Source organism: Pipistrellus hanaki (genome assembly GCF_964339955.1).
Source record: "Pipistrellus hanaki genome assembly, chromosome: 2".
In the NCBI taxonomy this organism is placed as follows: domain Eukaryota; kingdom Metazoa; phylum Chordata; class Mammalia; order Chiroptera; family Vespertilionidae; genus Pipistrellus; species Pipistrellus hanaki.
In genome coordinates, this window is record NC_140504.1 from 175,139,440 (window position 1) to 175,155,916 (window position 16,477).

Consider the following 16,477-nt stretch of genomic DNA (forward strand, 5'->3'; position numbering starts at 1 on the left):
AGGAGAGAGGGACTCATTGATTGGCTGCTTCCTACATGCCCCCTACTGGGGATTGAGCCCACAACCAGAGCATGTGCCCTGGTTCATAGGTTGGTGCTCAAACATTAAGCCACACTGGCCAGACTGAGCTGGTGGGATTTGGATGAAATTTTGGACTTTTAGTTGTTAATACTTGAATGGGCTGGGACTTTTGGGGGACTTTTTGAAATGAGGCAAGTGTAGTTTGTATGCAGGACAGACACTAGTATTTGGGGGTGGGGACAGAGAAAGGTCTGTGGTAGGCAGAATAATAATCCTCCAAAGATGTCCATCTTCTAATCCTCTGAACTTGTGAATCTGTTATATCACATGGCAAGTGGGTCTTTGTAGATATGATTAAGTTAAGGATTTTGAGATGGAGATATCCTGGATTATGCAAGTGGGTCTAATGCCATCAAGGTCTTTAAAGGTGGAAGAGGAAAACAGGAGAGAAGCAGAGAGATTTGACGATGGGAGAATGGTCAGAGAGATGTAGCTTTTCTGGCTTTGAAAATGGAAGAAGGGGGTCAGGAACCAGGAAATGTGGGAAGCCCCTAGAAGACGGAAAAGGCTAAGAAACGGGCTCTCCTTAAAGCATCCGGGAGGGAACACAAGAGACAGACGAGGGGTGAAACTGAGGCAAAGAGTCCAGTCCAGAGGCAGTTGTAATAATCCGAGCACAAGAGGCTGGTGTCAGAGTCACTGCGGGATGGAGAGCGGTGGGTGGATTAGATAAACATGTATAAGGCACAGTGACTGGGACACGGTGATAATGCTTCTGGGGGAGGAGAGGGAGGAGGGCGGGAAGAGTCCAAGCTGACAACCACATTTTCTGCTTATGCAATAGGGCAGAGGACGGAACCATTGGCTATGTAATCAACACAGGAAGCACAGTTTTGGAGGCAAGCAGATAATTTCGTTTTGGACATATCAGGGCCATCCACAGGGACCGTTGGATAGTGGGTGTGAAGCTCTGGGGACAACATCTAGGCCATAGTCAAAGTCGGAGGAGTGGGTTAGGAAGAACATGGGCAGTAAAGAGACAAGGGCAGGACAGGACCCTTAGGAATGATAAGCGTGGGCAGATAAAAGAAACCCACAGAGGAGCATGGGAAATTACAGCCATGTGAGAGGAAGCCAGTAGAAAACAGCTCGTGGAAGCCAGCATAGCACAGCTTACCAGCATCACTTCAGAACTGGGGAAGGATCAGAGGGAACCAGGGTCAGGATTGGCCAGTTCACGTGAGTTTGGAAGAGCTCTGCTCTGGCTTGGGAAGGAAGCGGACGGGTTGGCTTTTTTGCCCAGCATGTGAGGGGAGGGCAGCCAGAGACCAGGTAGGCGAACCTGCTTAAGACTGAGGCTCAGCCGAAACCGGTTTGGCTCAGTGGATAGAGCATCGGTCTGCAGACTCAAGGGTCCCGGGTTCGATTCCGGTCAAGGGCATGTACCAGTAGGGGGTGTGCAGGAGGCAGCTGGTCGATGATTCTCTCTCATCAATGTTTCTAACTCTATCCCTCTCTCTCTTCCTCTCTCTAAAAAATCAATAAAATATATATATTAAAAAAAAAAAAAAAAGACTGGGGCTCAGCCTAGAATGAGCAGCTAGTTCCAAGAAGGGGTTCCAGCTCCCCTCACTTTGCTGTGGTTAAGAGAGTCATGCTCCCCCACCCACCTTGCTCCACGGGACTAACCCTCTTCCCAGTGAGGAAGAGGAAGCATGGCACCTGCCCCGTGTTCTGAACATTTTCCCTGTCCCCTGCCTTTGCTTGCAAAGATCCTTCTTACCTAAAATAGCCAAAGCTTGCCGGGCACTTCCTGGACATCAAAAGGCATGCTCAAAGAGGGGAAGTGACTTGCCCACGGTCATACAATTAGTATCTGGTAGAATCAGGGTCCAAGTATAGCTGAATATAGTAGCTGAAATTGTAAGTTCCAATTCCCCAGAAGCCATGATCTCTCCCTCGTAGAGTTCCCACAGAGCGTTCTGTCTTTTCTCCCCATTTCATCTCCCTAAGAGTTCCGTGAGCAAGGGGCTTTTAATCCATTTGTCAGCATCGTGTGCTGCAGACCATGGCCACTAGGCGGCGCCAGATCCTCCGAAAGCCTGATTTACTGCATGCCGGGAGGAGGAACAGAGGACTTGGTGGGAAACCCGAGAAAACAGGTGGGCTGCCTTTTCTACGCGCCCTCTCAGTCCACCCTCCTTCCTATCGGAGTTAGGGAGAAAGAATCAGCCCATCGGAAGGCTAGAGAGTAGAGGTCTGAGGATTGTATACTGGAGCGGCCCAGCCCTCAAGTCAGACTAGATTCTAAGAATTCTCTAAAGGTAGGACCAGCAAAACAACAGCGGTGGCAAGCCGGTGGCCGGCTCTGCCATCCATCTTTGTGCAGAGCCCAAACTGCAAATATTATGTGTGGTCTTAGCGGAAAAGGAAGGAAATGCACATGACTGGTACCTACCATGAGTCAGAAACAGTGGGAATAAGTAATCAATCCAGGAAGAAGAACAGGAACGAAATTGCTTTACTCCCTAAGCCTCAGGCTTGGAAGGAATAATCACACCACCAGCAGCACACCAACCTGCGGTGAGGACTTGACAAAATGCACGCAGCACACAACTTCAATGTCTGTCATATTGCAAGTGCTCAGTAAGTATTATTATAAATATTATAATTTAATGATATAACTATAGAGATGATAAATGTTATTTTTAAATATATATATTTTATTAATTTTTTTACAGAGGAGAAGAGAGAGGGATAGAGAGTTAGAAACATCGATGATAGAGAATCATTGATCAGCTGCCTCTTGCACAACCTTTACTGGGGATGTGCCCGCAACCAAGGTACATGCCCTTGACCAGAATCGAACCTGGGACCTTTCAGTTCGCAGGCTGATGCTCTATCCACCGAGCCAAACAGGTTTTGGATGTTATTGTTAATAACAATAGCTCCTGGCTACTCTTTTTATGATTATGTTGTTTGAAGGTGTCCTCACACTACAATCCAGAGCACAGCTGTAAAAGCTCTGATTCTATCGCTCTGAACTAGACCCTGAGAACCCGCCCATGAGAGAGAGGGCGTGGCGGGGAGGAGGCTGGGGGAAGGGTCAGCCTGCAGATCCCATGCATGTTAGGGGTTGATTCAGTGACTTGTCACTTGCTGACGCAGAAATCTGTGGACATCTGCAGTTTGGGAGCACAGCAATGAATCAGACAGACTCAGTCTCAGCTTGAACATGAACTATCTCTATGATTAAGATTTAAACTTTTATTGAAAGAAAGAAAATAAGTTGTTTTTTAAAAATATATATTTTATTGATTTTTTACAGAGAGGAAGAGAGAGGGATAGATAGTTAGAAACATCGATGAGAGAGATACATCGACCAGCTGCCTCTTGCACACCCCCTACTGGGGATGTGCCCGCAACCAAGGTACATGCCCTTGATCGGAATCGAACCCGGGACCTTTCAGTCCACAGACTGACGCTCTATCCACTGAGCCGAACCGGTTTTGGCGAGAAAATAAGTTTTGAATCAATTTGGATGAGAAGGAAACAGAAGGGACTTTTCTCTCCCCCGCTGCGTTTTGTTCCAGGCTGAAGGGGGCGCTCCCAGGCTCCGCCCACTCCTCAGGAGAGAGAGGAGGATTTGCCGGGTGTGGTGTCAATCTTCTCTCTGTCCAGGACCTGGCTTCTTGGGCCCACATCTCCAGGCTTTTTCTCGCAGAGTAATTACCATGTTAGGTGGAAAGACAAGAGCAGAGCCCAGCTGGTGTAACTCTGGGGTACAGTGTAGACACATGAACCAGAAGATAATGGTTAGGTTCCTGGTCAGAGCACATGCATGGGTTTTGGGCTCAATCCCATGCAGGAGGCAGACAATCTATGTGTCTCTCACATTGATGTGTCTCTCTCTCTGATGCTCCCCTCTCTTCCACTCTCTCTAAAATCAATGGAAAAATATCCTCGGGTGAGGATTAAATAAAGTATGAAGTCAAATTTAAACATTTTTTTTTTCATGGTTTTGTGTATTGCTCAGGAAAGTTATCCTTACCACAAAATTATTTTTAAAAAATTTCCTTTAGATTTTTATAGTTTGTTATTTTTATATTTGGGTCCACAATTCATTTGTCCAGAGATACATGTTTTATATGCTGATGTAGAACTCTAACTTTAATTTTTCTGAATATATGAGAGGTCCAGTGCATAAAAATTCATGCACTGGAGTGGGGGGGTCTCTCAGCCTGGTCTGCCCTCTCTCACAGCCCAGGAGCCGTCAGGGGCAGGAGATGACCCAGCAATCAAAGGAAGGCAATGCCCCATCACACCTCTACTGCTGCCACTGCCGGCAGTGCAAGCCTCGGCCAACCCTGGTTACCTGAGCCTCTGGTGGCTCTGGGCAGCTGGGGGTGGCTGAGGGGACTGGGGACTCTGGGGGTAGGCGCACAGAGCATCTGGGCCCACCTGGGGGAGGGCCTGGCCTTGCCACAAGCCTGTCACCCCGGCAGGGCTGAGGGGACCAGGTGCCGCCATCTTGTGGCTGTGGGCACCACCATATTTGAGGGTGTGGCAATCAATTAGCATATTCCCTCCTTATTGGTTCTAAGTTCTGCCATATCTGAGGGTGGGACAGTCCATTAGCATATTCACTCCTTATTGGCTGTGGGTACTGCCATCTTTTCGATGGGACGAGGGCCAATAGCATATTCCCTCTTTATTAGATAGGTTATACAGGTGCCTCAACATTAATTAACTGGTCTACTCCTTTCTCATTTACCTTAAATTTGACCTTTATCGTAAATGAACTATATAGACTTTTATTATAGATTAAATACATCTGAAAAAATGTGTGTGTTTCTTGTCTGACTCTCTTTTTTAAAAATCTGTTCCTGGGCTGGTAAAACACCTTTGAATAATTAATTTTGTATTATGTTATTTGGGGGGGAGGGGTTGTTTTTAAAAATATATATATTTTATTGATTTTTCACAGAGAGGAAGGGAGAGGGATAGAGAGTTAGAAACTTCCATCAGCTGCCTCCTGCACACCTCCCACTGGGGACGTACCCGCAGCCAAGGTACGTGCCCTTGACCGGAATCAAACCTGGGACCTTTCAGTCCAAGGCCGATGCTCTATCCACTGAGCCAAACCGGTTTCGGCTGGAGGGGTTGTTTTTGTGCCATGTTTTAATCGCTCATAGGGAAAGACCTTTCTCTCTCTCTCTTTTTTGTTTGTTTGTTAATTCTCACCTGAGGATATTTTCCCATTGATTTTTAGAGAGAGGGAGGGGAGAGGGAGAGACAAAGGGAAACATCGATGTGAGAGAGACACATCCATTGGTTGCCTCCTGCACCCACCCCGACCAGGGTCAGGGAACTGAATTGAACCTGAGACCCTTCAGTCCATAGACTGATGCTCTATCCACTGAGCCAAACCAGCTAAGGCACCCCCCCCCCCAACACTTCTTGGCTATTTTCATGCTGTTTTTCTCCTAGATTCTCTTTAGAATCAGCTTGTCAAGTTTCATGAAAACCGCATTGATTTTGATTGGGATTGCATGGAGTTCATAGATTAATCTCACATTTTTGCAACATTGAGTCTTCCTATCCAGGAATGTGGAGAGATGACCATTTATTCAGGTCTCCCTGCTCCTGAAGAGCGGTATGCAATTGTCTGGAACCTCTAGAGTACTTCCGGTGGCCCCAAAGCCTTCCCCAACATTTCTCTTCGTCAGCTCTGGCTTTGAGTTCCAGCTTCCATTGAATCAATGCGGGGTATAAGCCCAGGGGGGATAGGCTGTATTTTCCAAAGAGAGCTGCACCGAGGGAAGTCCCATCCTCCAAGTGCTTCTTGAAATGTCCTATGGATGCTTGTCCATCAAGAGAGGAGATCCCTGTTCCCTCCCTTTGAGCCTCCGCAGACTTCTGTAATTGCCTGGACCGAAAGAAAGAGGTGACACGGATGCTGTGTGCCTTCTGAGATGAGGTCCTAAGAGGCAATTCTGTTTCTGTCTGGTATTCTCCCTCTCTCTGATTTGCTGTGTGAGGCGTTCAGCTACCATGCTGATGACGCTTCATGGAAAGCCCAACAAGACATGGAGGAGAGACAGAGAGCTGCTTAGGAAATCCCGGCTGCTCCAGGCCCAGCTGGTGGAGGCTTCCCAGTACAGTAAGGTGAGCAGACGTCCCGCTTTTGGCGGGACAGTCCCGATTTTTTTAAAAAAAATCGGGACTGTCCCGCCAAAAGCGGGACGTCTGCTCACCTTATAGTACAGGCACCAAGCATGTGGGTGAAGAAGTCTCCTAGATGATGCCAACCCCAGCCACCGTCTGTCTGCACCCTCCTAACAGATTCCTGGGTTAGAAAGAATCAGCAGAGCCATTCCTGAGTTCCTGATCCAAGAAATTGTCATCCTATGCCACTGTGTTCTTAGGTGATTTGCCGTGCTGCAACAGACAAGGGGTATTCCCCGTCCATCGTTTCCACACAAAAAGGAAACTCACACAAGGCCTTTGTGTGTTTAGCCCCAAAGAGATGAAGAAATGGGTAATATAAAACCAACAACTCTGCCGAAACCGGTTTGGCTCAGTGGATAGAGGGGGCCTGCGGACTGAAGGGTCCTGGGTTCGATTCCGGTCAAGGGCATGTGCCTTGGTTGCAGGCGCATCCCCAGTGGGGGGGGGTGTGTGTGCGCAGAAGGCAGCTGATCGATGATTCTCTCTCATCGACGTTTCTAACTCTCTATCCCTCTCACTTCCTCTCTGTAAAAAAAATAAATAAATAAAAAAACCCCAACAACTTTAGACATCCTATTTCTTAGAGATCCCACCCATCCCAGGCAATGCCCATGGTCCCTCTCCCACCTCCTCCCATCATCTCCCTTCCTACTAACTCCAAATTCTTCTTCACGTTACAAGGCAGATCAATGAAATCCTCTCAAACCCATTTTCCCGAACTCAGCTCCAGCAACAGCCTTGAAAACCCAGGGCCCTTTGCCAATATGCCCCCCGGCGTTGGGCTTTCCGAGGTTCCAGAGGATATTCTCTGGATTATTAGGGCCGACCTGCTTGTGGCCATCTTCCCCACATGGGATGCAAGCCTGGTAAACAGAGGATCCTCAGCAAATCACAACGAAAGCTAAAGTAATGCTAGGTGAAGCATTCCACATGCAGAATCTTATCCAGGCTTCACCCAAACTCTGTTGTGAGATAGGGACTCCAGCCATTCCCTTCTACAGATGCGGAAACGGAGACTTCCAACAGCGTTCAGTGCTTGTGGTTAGACGTGCAGTGAGTAACAGAGTAGCAGTCCTGAGCACTGGACCAACATTGCTTAAGTCGAGGGGAGGGGAGGGGAGGGACTCTGGAGAGAGGCTGTGCTGGACAGGTGGGCTCTGGAAACTGGTTTAGGAGGTGGTGGTTGTCTCCGTGAACCTGGGGGAGATCACGCCTGGCGAGTGAGAAGGCCCAACCCCAGAGACTCGGGTGCTTAAGGGAGCTGAGGGGAAGAAACGGCGATCGGAGAGGGGCCAGGCCGTGGACGCCTGGACGTGGACGCCAGGAGGGCCAAGGCCTGGACTCCCCGCTGAGGCAGAAGCAGGGGGTGGAGGTGGATGGAGAGGAGGAAGTTTGGGGTAGGTGGCAGACCACTCCAGTAAAGAATTCTCTGTCAGCACGGGTAGGAGGCAGGTGGGGTGTGCCCAGGCTGGCGGCCCAGGAAGGGCTTCGGGGTATTTCCATGTGAAAGGGCTGCGTGTGTGTGGAAGGGGCTGGGCAGCTGTGCTGAGAGGTCCTGAGGCCCCTCGGGCTGGAGGGGGGACCGGCCCAGGCCTCAGGCGGCAGGGGCGGGGGCCGTGGGCCAGTGACGGGCGGGGGCGCGGGCCAGCGGAGGTGCGGGGCCCGGAGGTCAGGCCGGAGGGGCCCCTGGACGGCCCTCCGCCTCCTCCCCCAGAGGCCGCTGCTCACGTTGCAGGCGGGGATGGGGAGGGGGGAGCCGGGCGGACGGAGGTGGGCGCTGGCGGCGGACGGCGGGGCGGAGCTGGGCGGAGGGCAGGGGCCTCCCTCCCGGTCCTCTCAGGTGACAGCCCGCAGCCCCCGCCCCGCCGCATATTGGGGGGCCGGGCTCGCCGCGCCCAGAGCAGCCGGCGCCGGAGCGCAGCCTCAGCCTCAGCCGTCGGAGTCGCCATGGCCGCCCCCCGCGGCCTCCTCGTCCTGCTCCAGGCGCTCGGGCTCGCCCTGGCGCAGATCGTAAGTCCACGGCCGCCCCCGCCGGGCCGGGGTCCGGGGTGCGGCGTCCAGGGTCCGGGCTGGCGTCCGTGCAGGGCTCTGCCGCCCCCCCCGCCGCCACCCCCTGTACCACGGGACACGGGTCCCTCGGTGGGGTACGCACAGGGCACCCCGCGCCGGACCGGGTGGGGAGCCGGGGAGCCAGCGGGACCGGCCCCGGGATGCTCGCCCCGCGGGGACCGCACCGGGGACGGAGCTGGCGCCGGGTCCAGGTGGCGGGGACAATGGGCCCATTCACGGGGCTCCGGAGCCCCAGCCCCGCCGCCTGCCGGGGGCGCCGGCTCCAGCCAGACGCTGCTCCCCCCCACCCCCACCCCCCGCCCCGCGCCTTCCGAGGGCACCCGGGTGTGCAGCGCCCGGACGCCCCTGGTGCCTGGGTGTTCGGGGCTCCCGCGGGCTCCAGCGCAGGGAAGGCGGCACCGGCAACGCGGAGCCCCGCCTGGGTCGGGGCTGTCCCCCGGGAGGAAGGGGGGCGGTGTGGGGAGAGGGGCGCTTTGGGTGGGAGAAGAGAACAGCCCCCCCCTTCCCCGTCCCAGCCTCTCCTGCTTCCCCTCGGTTTACCCTCTCCGGGGGAGGGGACAGGGCACCTACTCAGCACCCGGACCTGCTGGCCGTCTGAGCACACCCCCAGCGGCCCTCCCTGCTCCATCTGGGGCTGACTTGAGCCACCAGGTTCCCATCGGCTCCTCCCCAGACCTCGCAGGGGCAACGTGGCACCGGGGCATCTCGGCGCCCCTCTTCCCCCTGGGGTCATTGTTCATCTCCCCGAGTCTGTTTCCCAAGCTGTGCGCCCCAGCCCGAGCTTTCTGTCGGGTGCTCCGTGTGGGGTACACAGGTTCTCAGTAAGGGAAGTCTGCCGCTTCCTGCGGAATTCTCCCCTGGGTGGGGGGTGCGCCCCCGGGACGCCCGCTCCCCGCGCCGTCTGACGGCTGCACCCCCGTGTGTGTTTGCAGAGAGGTCCGCCCGGAGAGCGAGGCCCCCCGGGCCCCCCGGGGCCGCCGGGGATGCCGGGATCCGACGGCATCGACGTGAGTCTCCGAACCGGGGCCGCGGCGGGAGGGCGGCGGACAAAGCGGGACTTTGTGAGCGCCGGCCGCGGGGAGGGGGCGGGCGGGCTCCTGGAGCTGCAGTGCCCTCTGTGGCCAGTAGGCGGCGCCGCCCGCCCCACAAGGGGCCTGTTTGTTCTGCAAAAACCTCAAACCCACGGGGAGAGGCAGAGCCCGTTAGAGCAGCTGCCCACAGACCGGGAGCTGCAGGGCTGTCCCCCCGCCCCCGCCCCCAGCGACGCCTGAGCCCCTTCCCGGCCTCTCCCTCCTCTGGAAGGCGGGAGACGCCTGAACCCCTGGGCCCTGCCCCCTGGCATCTGCGTGCTGCTTCAGGACAGTTTGGAGGCCTTGGCCAGACCGCTGACCAGCTGGGGCCAGACTCCTGTCTCTTCCTTTTGCATTTCTTCCCTGATCTCCCCAGCACGGGGAGGGTTAAAGCCTCATTCAGCGGGAGGTTAGCTCCATGTTTACCCATCTGGACAGACGGCTATTCAGTCTGGTGCCCCCACCCCCAAACACAGCGAGCTGGGCTCCTGCCAGGTCTCTGGCTGCTGCCCGCGGCAGAGATGCCTGGAGGCCGCTCTGGGGCCGAATCTGACTCCAGGCCCCGCCTGTCCTCCACCAAGCCTGTCCTCCACCAAGCCTGTCCTCCACCAAGCCTGTCCTCCACCAAGCCTGTCCTCCACCAAGCCTGTCCTCCACCAAGCGTCCTTTGTCCCCAGGGAAAGGAGCTCCTTCCTGCCTTGGGAAGTTTGAATCTGCCCCTTCAGAGGCCCCCTTTCCCCACCCCAGTCTCTTTACTCCACTCACCTCCCCTTCGTGTTTTTCTAAAAGTTTCTTCCCACACTTGCCCAAACCCAAGGGGCACCAACCGGCTCCCCACGGGTAATTTGGAGCCCACGGCCCCGTTTGCAGGTCTCATCACCAGCACCTAGCCAGCATGGGCATGTCTGAAACCATGCTGATATCACCCTCTCCTCCTGTCTGCGATGGTCTCAATCAATGTATCATTTATTTTTATTATTTTTTTTTTTTTGAGAGAGATAGACAAATAGAGATGGAGCTATTTTCCTAAAAAGTGCAAGGCGGAGGGGATCCAGGACAGAGGAGAAGAGGGTGAGGAGAGAGGCACGTGGATCTGTCAGCCAGGGTCTGTGTGCCCCCTTGGGTGGCAGAAGCCAGCGCCTGCTGTCTCACCAGCCTGTATCTTGCAGGGTGACAAGGGGCCCCCTGGGAAGGCCGGCCCTCCGGTGAGTGCGTTTTCTCCTTCGATCTTTGACTCCGCTGGTGCCTGCCCTCCTCTCGCTAATGTGCGTAATCTGTTTCCAAGGGACCTAAGGGAGACCCTGGCAAAGCGGGGCCGGACGGGCCGGACGGCAAGCCCGGGATTGACGTGAGTAGCCGACTCTGGCCTCCTCCCTGACGTTTGGTTCCGAGCGGAGCAGCAGGATGAGACTCTACAGTTATGAGCCCCGTCCCCTTCCTGTGACTTGTCATCTCCCTGGAGCTGCACCCCGACCCCAGGAGCACTGACTCTGCCGCAGCCGGAGTTAGCGTCACATTGCTGGCTTCCAAGTGTCCGACTGAAAACTGCGCAGAGCTGGCCTGAACGGGACCCTGTCCGTCCCCTCCTCCTCTCTTCCCGTCCCCACCCGACCCCCTCAGGGTGCAGCCCCGGAGAGGAGCATCATGTGGCTGATCTCAGAGTCCCAGGGGCCCCAAGGACACAGCCAGGGCCACTGGGGTAGTCGTCTGGTTGGGGAGTACACTTGGGTCAGTCACTGAAAGATGGGAGGAGGTTGCGTGGCCCCTGCTGGCTCAGAGCTCCCCCCCCCCCCTCAGAGCTGTGCCCAGCCACCGGGCTCCTCCACCTCACCAATCTTTGCAAAGATTACAGAGCACACTGCCTGCCACACCAGTTCTCACACATCCAGCCGCAGAGGTAAGCAGGATTGTTAATCCGCTTTGCAGATGAAACATTAAGGCTCAGGAAAAGTTGCGAAAGGCAGACATCGAGAACGTGACCATTCCAGCCGGGCCGGCATGGCTCAGTGGTTGAGCATCAACCTGTCAACCAGGAGATCATGGTTTGATTCCCAGTCAGGGCACATGCCTGGGTTTCGGACTCGATCCCCAGCGGGAGGCATGCAGGAGGCAGCCGATCAATAATTCTTTCTCCTCTCTCCCTTCCCTTCCTCTCCAAAATCAACAAAGATACATATATTTAAAAATAAGAAGAAGACAATGACCATTCCAGACCTTCATCTAAGTCTTCTAGATCCTAAATTGGGAGGCAGGAGGCCCAGGCTAACAGATCTCTGAGACTTGGTTTCTCATCTTTCAAAAGGAAGATACTCCTTCTGCCTGCCCACCCCCTAGGGTTACCGTGGGAACCGAGGAAAGGAAAGTGGGGTGCTGAGGCTCCTGGGCCTTCCAGGAGTTGGGTGAAAAGCAGTCGGGGCCCACCCTCTGTGCCTGCCCCGCCCACGGGTCCGGGAGCAGGTCCGCCCCTCTGTGACCTGCCTTCTTTCTTCCCAGGGTCTCACTGGAGCCAAGGGGGAGCCTGGCCCGGTCGGCATCCCTGGAGTGAAGGTAAGTGCTGCAGGGACTCAGCACAGGCCCGGCAGGGAGAGCCCGCGTTCGGGAGGGGCTGCGGGGAGAGGAGCAGGGGCCCAGGAGACCCCGCCTCTGGGGGAGAGGAGCAGGGCCCAGGAGACCCCGCCTCTGAGCCCCGCCCGTTGCTCTTGCAGGGCCAGCCCGGGCTCCCGGGTCCCCCCGGCCTGCCGGTGAGTATGCCTGCAGAGGCTTCGCCCACCCTGTGTGGATGGGGGGGGGGGGAGTTTAAGAAGGGGCGTCAATCCCATCTCCTTTCCTTCTGTCCTAGGGCCCTGGCTTCGCTGGACCTCCTGTAAGTGCTCAGGGCGGGGCAGGGCCCTGAGACTCCGGGGATGATGATACAGAAGGACTTCTGGGGACTGGCCATCGTGGGCGGGGCCAGCATGCTCTCCTGCCAGGAACGGGCAGACTCCCCGGAGAGCTCTGAGCCAGCCCCCTCGGGGCCTGTGCACCGGCTGTGGGATCCTCTGGTCCTTAAAGCCCTAACTTGTCCGTCTCTGGCACCGGCCCTTACCTTTGCCCCTGGGACGGGCTGACCCTCTGAGGCAGCCTGGCCAGTGACGTCTCTGTTCCTAGGGACCACCCGGACCTGTTGGCCTCCCTGGTGAGATTGGAATCACAGGCCCCAAGGTGAGCCCAGACACCCCCCTGCTGCCTCTGCCTCCCGCGCTCTGCCTCCACGCCCGCTCGCCAGCTGTCTCCCCGGGAGTTCCTGGGCCTGCTTCTGGCCACCAGGGGGCTCCTGCAGGTCTGGGGCAGAAACCCCTCCTGCTGAGCCCACCCCGTGGCAGGTCTTCCAGGGAGACCACGGGCTGGGGCCACCCCTGACCCGTCAGGCCTCCATCTCCCCAAGAGCCCCATCGCAGGCGGTGACCTGGAGGGGAGGCGGCACAGGGTGTGATTCGGCCTCTCTTGCTTCCAGGGGGATCCTGGACCGGAGGGACCGTCAGGGCCCCCGGGGCCCCCTGGGAAACCGGTAAGCGTCCTCAGACCTCCCCCGTGGCGGTGTGCAGCCGCGGCCGGAGAGGGGCGCTGGAAGCGTGCCTGGGGGGGGGGGACGGCTCGGGGTCCGGTCTCACGGTCACATCCCCCCTCAGGGCCGCCCTGGGACCATCCAGGGCCTGGAAGGCAGCGCGGACTTCCTGGTGAGAGGGCCGTGGGACCAGGCGAATGCGGCGTTGGGGCGGGCCCCCTGGGATGGGCCGTGGTGGAGAGGGGAGGGTTTGGGGAGGGGAGGGGAGGGAGACAGGGCAGTGGGATTGGGGAGGGGAGGGGAGGGAGACAGGGCAGTGGGATTGGGGAGGGGAGGGAGACAGGGCAGTGGGATTGGGGAGGGGAGGGAGACAGGACAGTGGGATTGGGGAGGGGAGGGAGACAGGGCAGTGGGATTGGGGGAGGGGAGGGGTCCGGAGACAGGGCAGTGGGATTGGGGAGGGGAGGGAGACAGGGCAGTGGGATTGGGGGAGGGGAGGGGAGGGGAGGGGAGGGAGACAGGGCAGTGGGATTGGGGAGGGGAGGGGAGGGAGACAGGGCAGTGGGATTGGGGAGGGGAGGGGAGGGAGACAGGGCAGTGGGATTGGGGAGGGGAGGGGAGGGGAGGGGAGGGGAGGGGAGGGGAGGGAGACAGGGCAGTGGGATTGGGGAGGGGAGGGGAGGGAGACAGGGCAGTGGGATGGGGAGGGGAGGGGAGGGAGACAGGGCAGTGGGATTGGGGAGGGGAGGGGAGGGAGACAGGGCAGTGGGATTGGGGAGGGGAGGGAGACAGGGCAGTGGGATGGGGAGGGGAGGGGAGGGAGACAGGGCAGTGGGATTGGGGAGGGGAGGGAGACAGGGCAGTGGGATTGGGGAGGGGAGGGGAGGGAGACAGGGCAGTGGGATTGGGGAGGGGAGGGAGACAGGGCAGTGGGATTGGGGAGGGGAGGGGAGGGAGACAGGGCAGTGGGATTGGGGAGGGGAGGGGAGGGAGACAGGGCAGTGGGATTGGGGAGGGGAGGGAGACAGGGCAGTGGGATTGGGGAGGGGAGGGGAGGGAGACAGGGCAGTGGGATTGGGGAGGGGAGGGGAGGGAGACAGGGCAGTGGGATTGGGGAGGGGAGGGAGACAGGGCAGTGGGATTGGGGAGGGGAGGGAGACAGGGCAGTGGGATTGGGGAGGGGAGGGGAGGGAGACAGGGCAGTGGGATTGGGGAGGGGAGGGGAGGGGAGGGAGACAGGGCAGTGGGATTGGGGGAGGGGAGGGGAGGGAGACAGGGCAGTGGGATTGGGGAGGGGAGGGGAGGGAGACAGGGCAGTGGGATTGGGGAGGGGAGGGGTCCGGAGAAGGACAGTGGGATTGGGGAGGGGAGGGGAGGGAGACAGGGCAGTGGGATTGGGGAGGGGAGGGGAGGGGAGGGGAGGGAGACAGGGCAGTGGGATTGGGGAGGGGAGGGGAGGGAGACAGGGCAGTGGGATGGGGAGGGGAGGGGAGGGAGACAGGGCAGTGGGATTGGGGAGGGGAGGGGAGGGAGACAGGGCAGTGGGATGGGGAGGGGAGGGGAGGGAGACAGGGCAGTGGGATTGGGGAGGGGAGGGAGACAGGGCAGTGGGATTGGGGAGGGGAGGGGAGGGAGACAGGGCAGTGGGATTGGGGAGGGGAGGGAGACAGGGCAGTGGGATTGGGGAGGGGAGGGGAGGGAGACAGGGCAGTGGGATTGGGGAGGGGAGGGGAGGGAGACAGGGCAGTGGGATTGGGGAGGGGAGGGAGACAGGGCAGTGGGATTGGGGAGGGGAGGGAGACAGGGCAGTGGGATTGGGGAGGGGAGGGGAGGGAGACAGGGCAGTGGGATTGGGGAGGGGAGGGGAGGGGAGGGAGACAGGGCAGTGGGATTGGGGGAGGGGAGGGGAGGGAGACAGGGCAGTGGGATTGGGGAGGGGAGGGGAGGGAGACAGGGCAGTGGGATTGGGGAGGGGAGGGGTCCGGAGAAGGACAGTGGGATTGGGGAGGGGAGGGGAGGGAGACAGGGCAGTGGGATTGGGGAGGGGAGGGGGCCGGAGACAGGGCAGTGGGATTGGGGAGGGGCTTCGCAGAGTGGCTCAGCCAGAGGGGGTGCAGGAGGGTCTGGGATCTGGCGGGATGGGGAGCACCGCCCAGCCGGCCTGAGGCAGGATGTGACCACCGAGCCCGGCGGGATTCTCTTTCCAGTGTCCAACCAACTGTCCAGCGGGCGTGAAAGGCCCCCAGGGGCTGCAGGGCGTGAAGGTGAGCGCCTGGCCCTGGTGGGGGAGGGCAGAGCCGGGGTGGGGGCCTCACCCTGAGCTGCCCCTTTTCCTCCAGGGGCATCCTGGGAAGCGCGGGGTTCTGGGGGATCCCGGCCGCCTCGGGAAGCCGGTAGGTGTGAGGGCGGAGGGCCGTGGGAGGGAATGTGGAGAGGACCCTACCTCTTCCTCCTCCCCGCTCCGTCCTTCCTCTGTGGTCTCTGGGGACAGAGTCTTGAGCTGGGAAGCAGGAGGCCCATGTTCAAGGTCCGTGATTCCCAAACTTTTGACATATGTGTACCCCTTCTGTAATTTTCGTAACGCTGAGGACCCCTCGTTCTCATGAGAACGTAGAATGAGGCGCAGCTAAGCACGGTGCAGTGCATACCCCCACCAAACTCTTCCCGTCCCCCTGGGGGTACGCGCACCTCACTTTGGGAAACACTGCTCTAGGTCCGTGTGCCCCTGGGCAAGGCCCTTCCTGCCGGGCCTCCTTTGCCCCCCCGCCATGGGGCCTTGGGGAGGGATGCCGCCTTTGGCTGCCTGAATACGTGTCTCCCACCTGCCCACCTTCTGACCGCTCCGTCCTGCCCCTCAGGGCCCCAAAGGAGACGTGGGTGCTTCCGGAGAGCAAGGCATCCCGGGCCCGCCGGTAAGGAGCACTTCCGGGGCCTCTCCTGTCCTCGGAGACCTCCGTGCCCTGTGCCCGGGAGAGGGGGTGGCGCTGACTGTGGGGACAGGGGGAGGGGGGGAGAGCCACGGCGGCCGGCGGACTGGCTGCGGCCCAGCGGTGCCACTGCCCCTCTGAGTGGCTCTGGCGCACGTCTCCCTCGCTCTGAGCCTCGGTCCCTGTGAGACGGACACAGAGGGGCACTGGGCCGGCCGGGCTGGGGGTCGGTCCCTGTGAGACGGGCACAGAGGGGCACTGGGCCGGCCGGGCTGGGGGTCGGTCCCTGTGAGACGGGCACAGAGGGGCACTGGGCCGGCCGGGCTGGGGGTCGGTCCCTAGGAGACGGGCACAGAGGGGCACTGGGCCGGCTGGGCTGGGGTCGGAGAAGGTATCATGAAGCGGCCTTGCAACCGCCGTCACTCATTCTTCTCTCCGACAGGGTCCCCAGGGGGCCCGGGGCTACCCCGGCATGGCGGGGCCCAAAGGAGAGCCGGTAAGTGGGTCGGGGGTCCTGCAGGAGCTGCCCGACAGCCCTGGCCTCTGGGGCAGCACTGACTCTCCCCCTCCGCCAGGGTCCCCGTGGCTACAAAGGCATGGTGGGCCCGGTGGGC

General features: G+C 58.7%; 1 protein-coding gene across 1 annotated transcript in view; it reads left to right on the plus strand.

Moving 5' to 3' along the window:
* Nucleotides 1–1,007: 1,007 nt before the first annotated feature.
* The window catches only part of COL9A2 (collagen type IX alpha 2 chain), a 25,568-nt gene continuing 10,098 nt past the window's right edge, over nucleotides 1,008–16,477 (plus strand). Inside the window, exons 1-16 of the mRNA XM_084874557.1 lie at nucleotides 1,008–1,260; nucleotides 8,093–8,262; nucleotides 9,255–9,329; nucleotides 10,562–10,597; nucleotides 10,678–10,740; nucleotides 11,886–11,939; nucleotides 12,098–12,133; nucleotides 12,232–12,255; nucleotides 12,540–12,593; nucleotides 12,886–12,939; nucleotides 13,061–13,108; nucleotides 15,144–15,200; nucleotides 15,276–15,329; nucleotides 15,795–15,848; nucleotides 16,306–16,359; nucleotides 16,439–16,477. The exon at nucleotides 16,439–16,477 is cut by the window's right edge and continues 15 nt beyond it. Of these exons, the coding sequence (XP_084730683.1) occupies nucleotides 8,200–8,262; nucleotides 9,255–9,329; nucleotides 10,562–10,597; nucleotides 10,678–10,740; nucleotides 11,886–11,939; nucleotides 12,098–12,133; nucleotides 12,232–12,255; nucleotides 12,540–12,593; nucleotides 12,886–12,939; nucleotides 13,061–13,108; nucleotides 15,144–15,200; nucleotides 15,276–15,329; nucleotides 15,795–15,848; nucleotides 16,306–16,359; nucleotides 16,439–16,477 (765 nt within the window). The 5' untranslated portion in view covers nucleotides 1,008–1,260; nucleotides 8,093–8,199. The remainder of the gene's footprint in view (nucleotides 1,261–8,092; nucleotides 8,263–9,254; nucleotides 9,330–10,561; nucleotides 10,598–10,677; nucleotides 10,741–11,885; nucleotides 11,940–12,097; nucleotides 12,134–12,231; nucleotides 12,256–12,539; nucleotides 12,594–12,885; nucleotides 12,940–13,060; nucleotides 13,109–15,143; nucleotides 15,201–15,275; nucleotides 15,330–15,794; nucleotides 15,849–16,305; nucleotides 16,360–16,438) is intronic.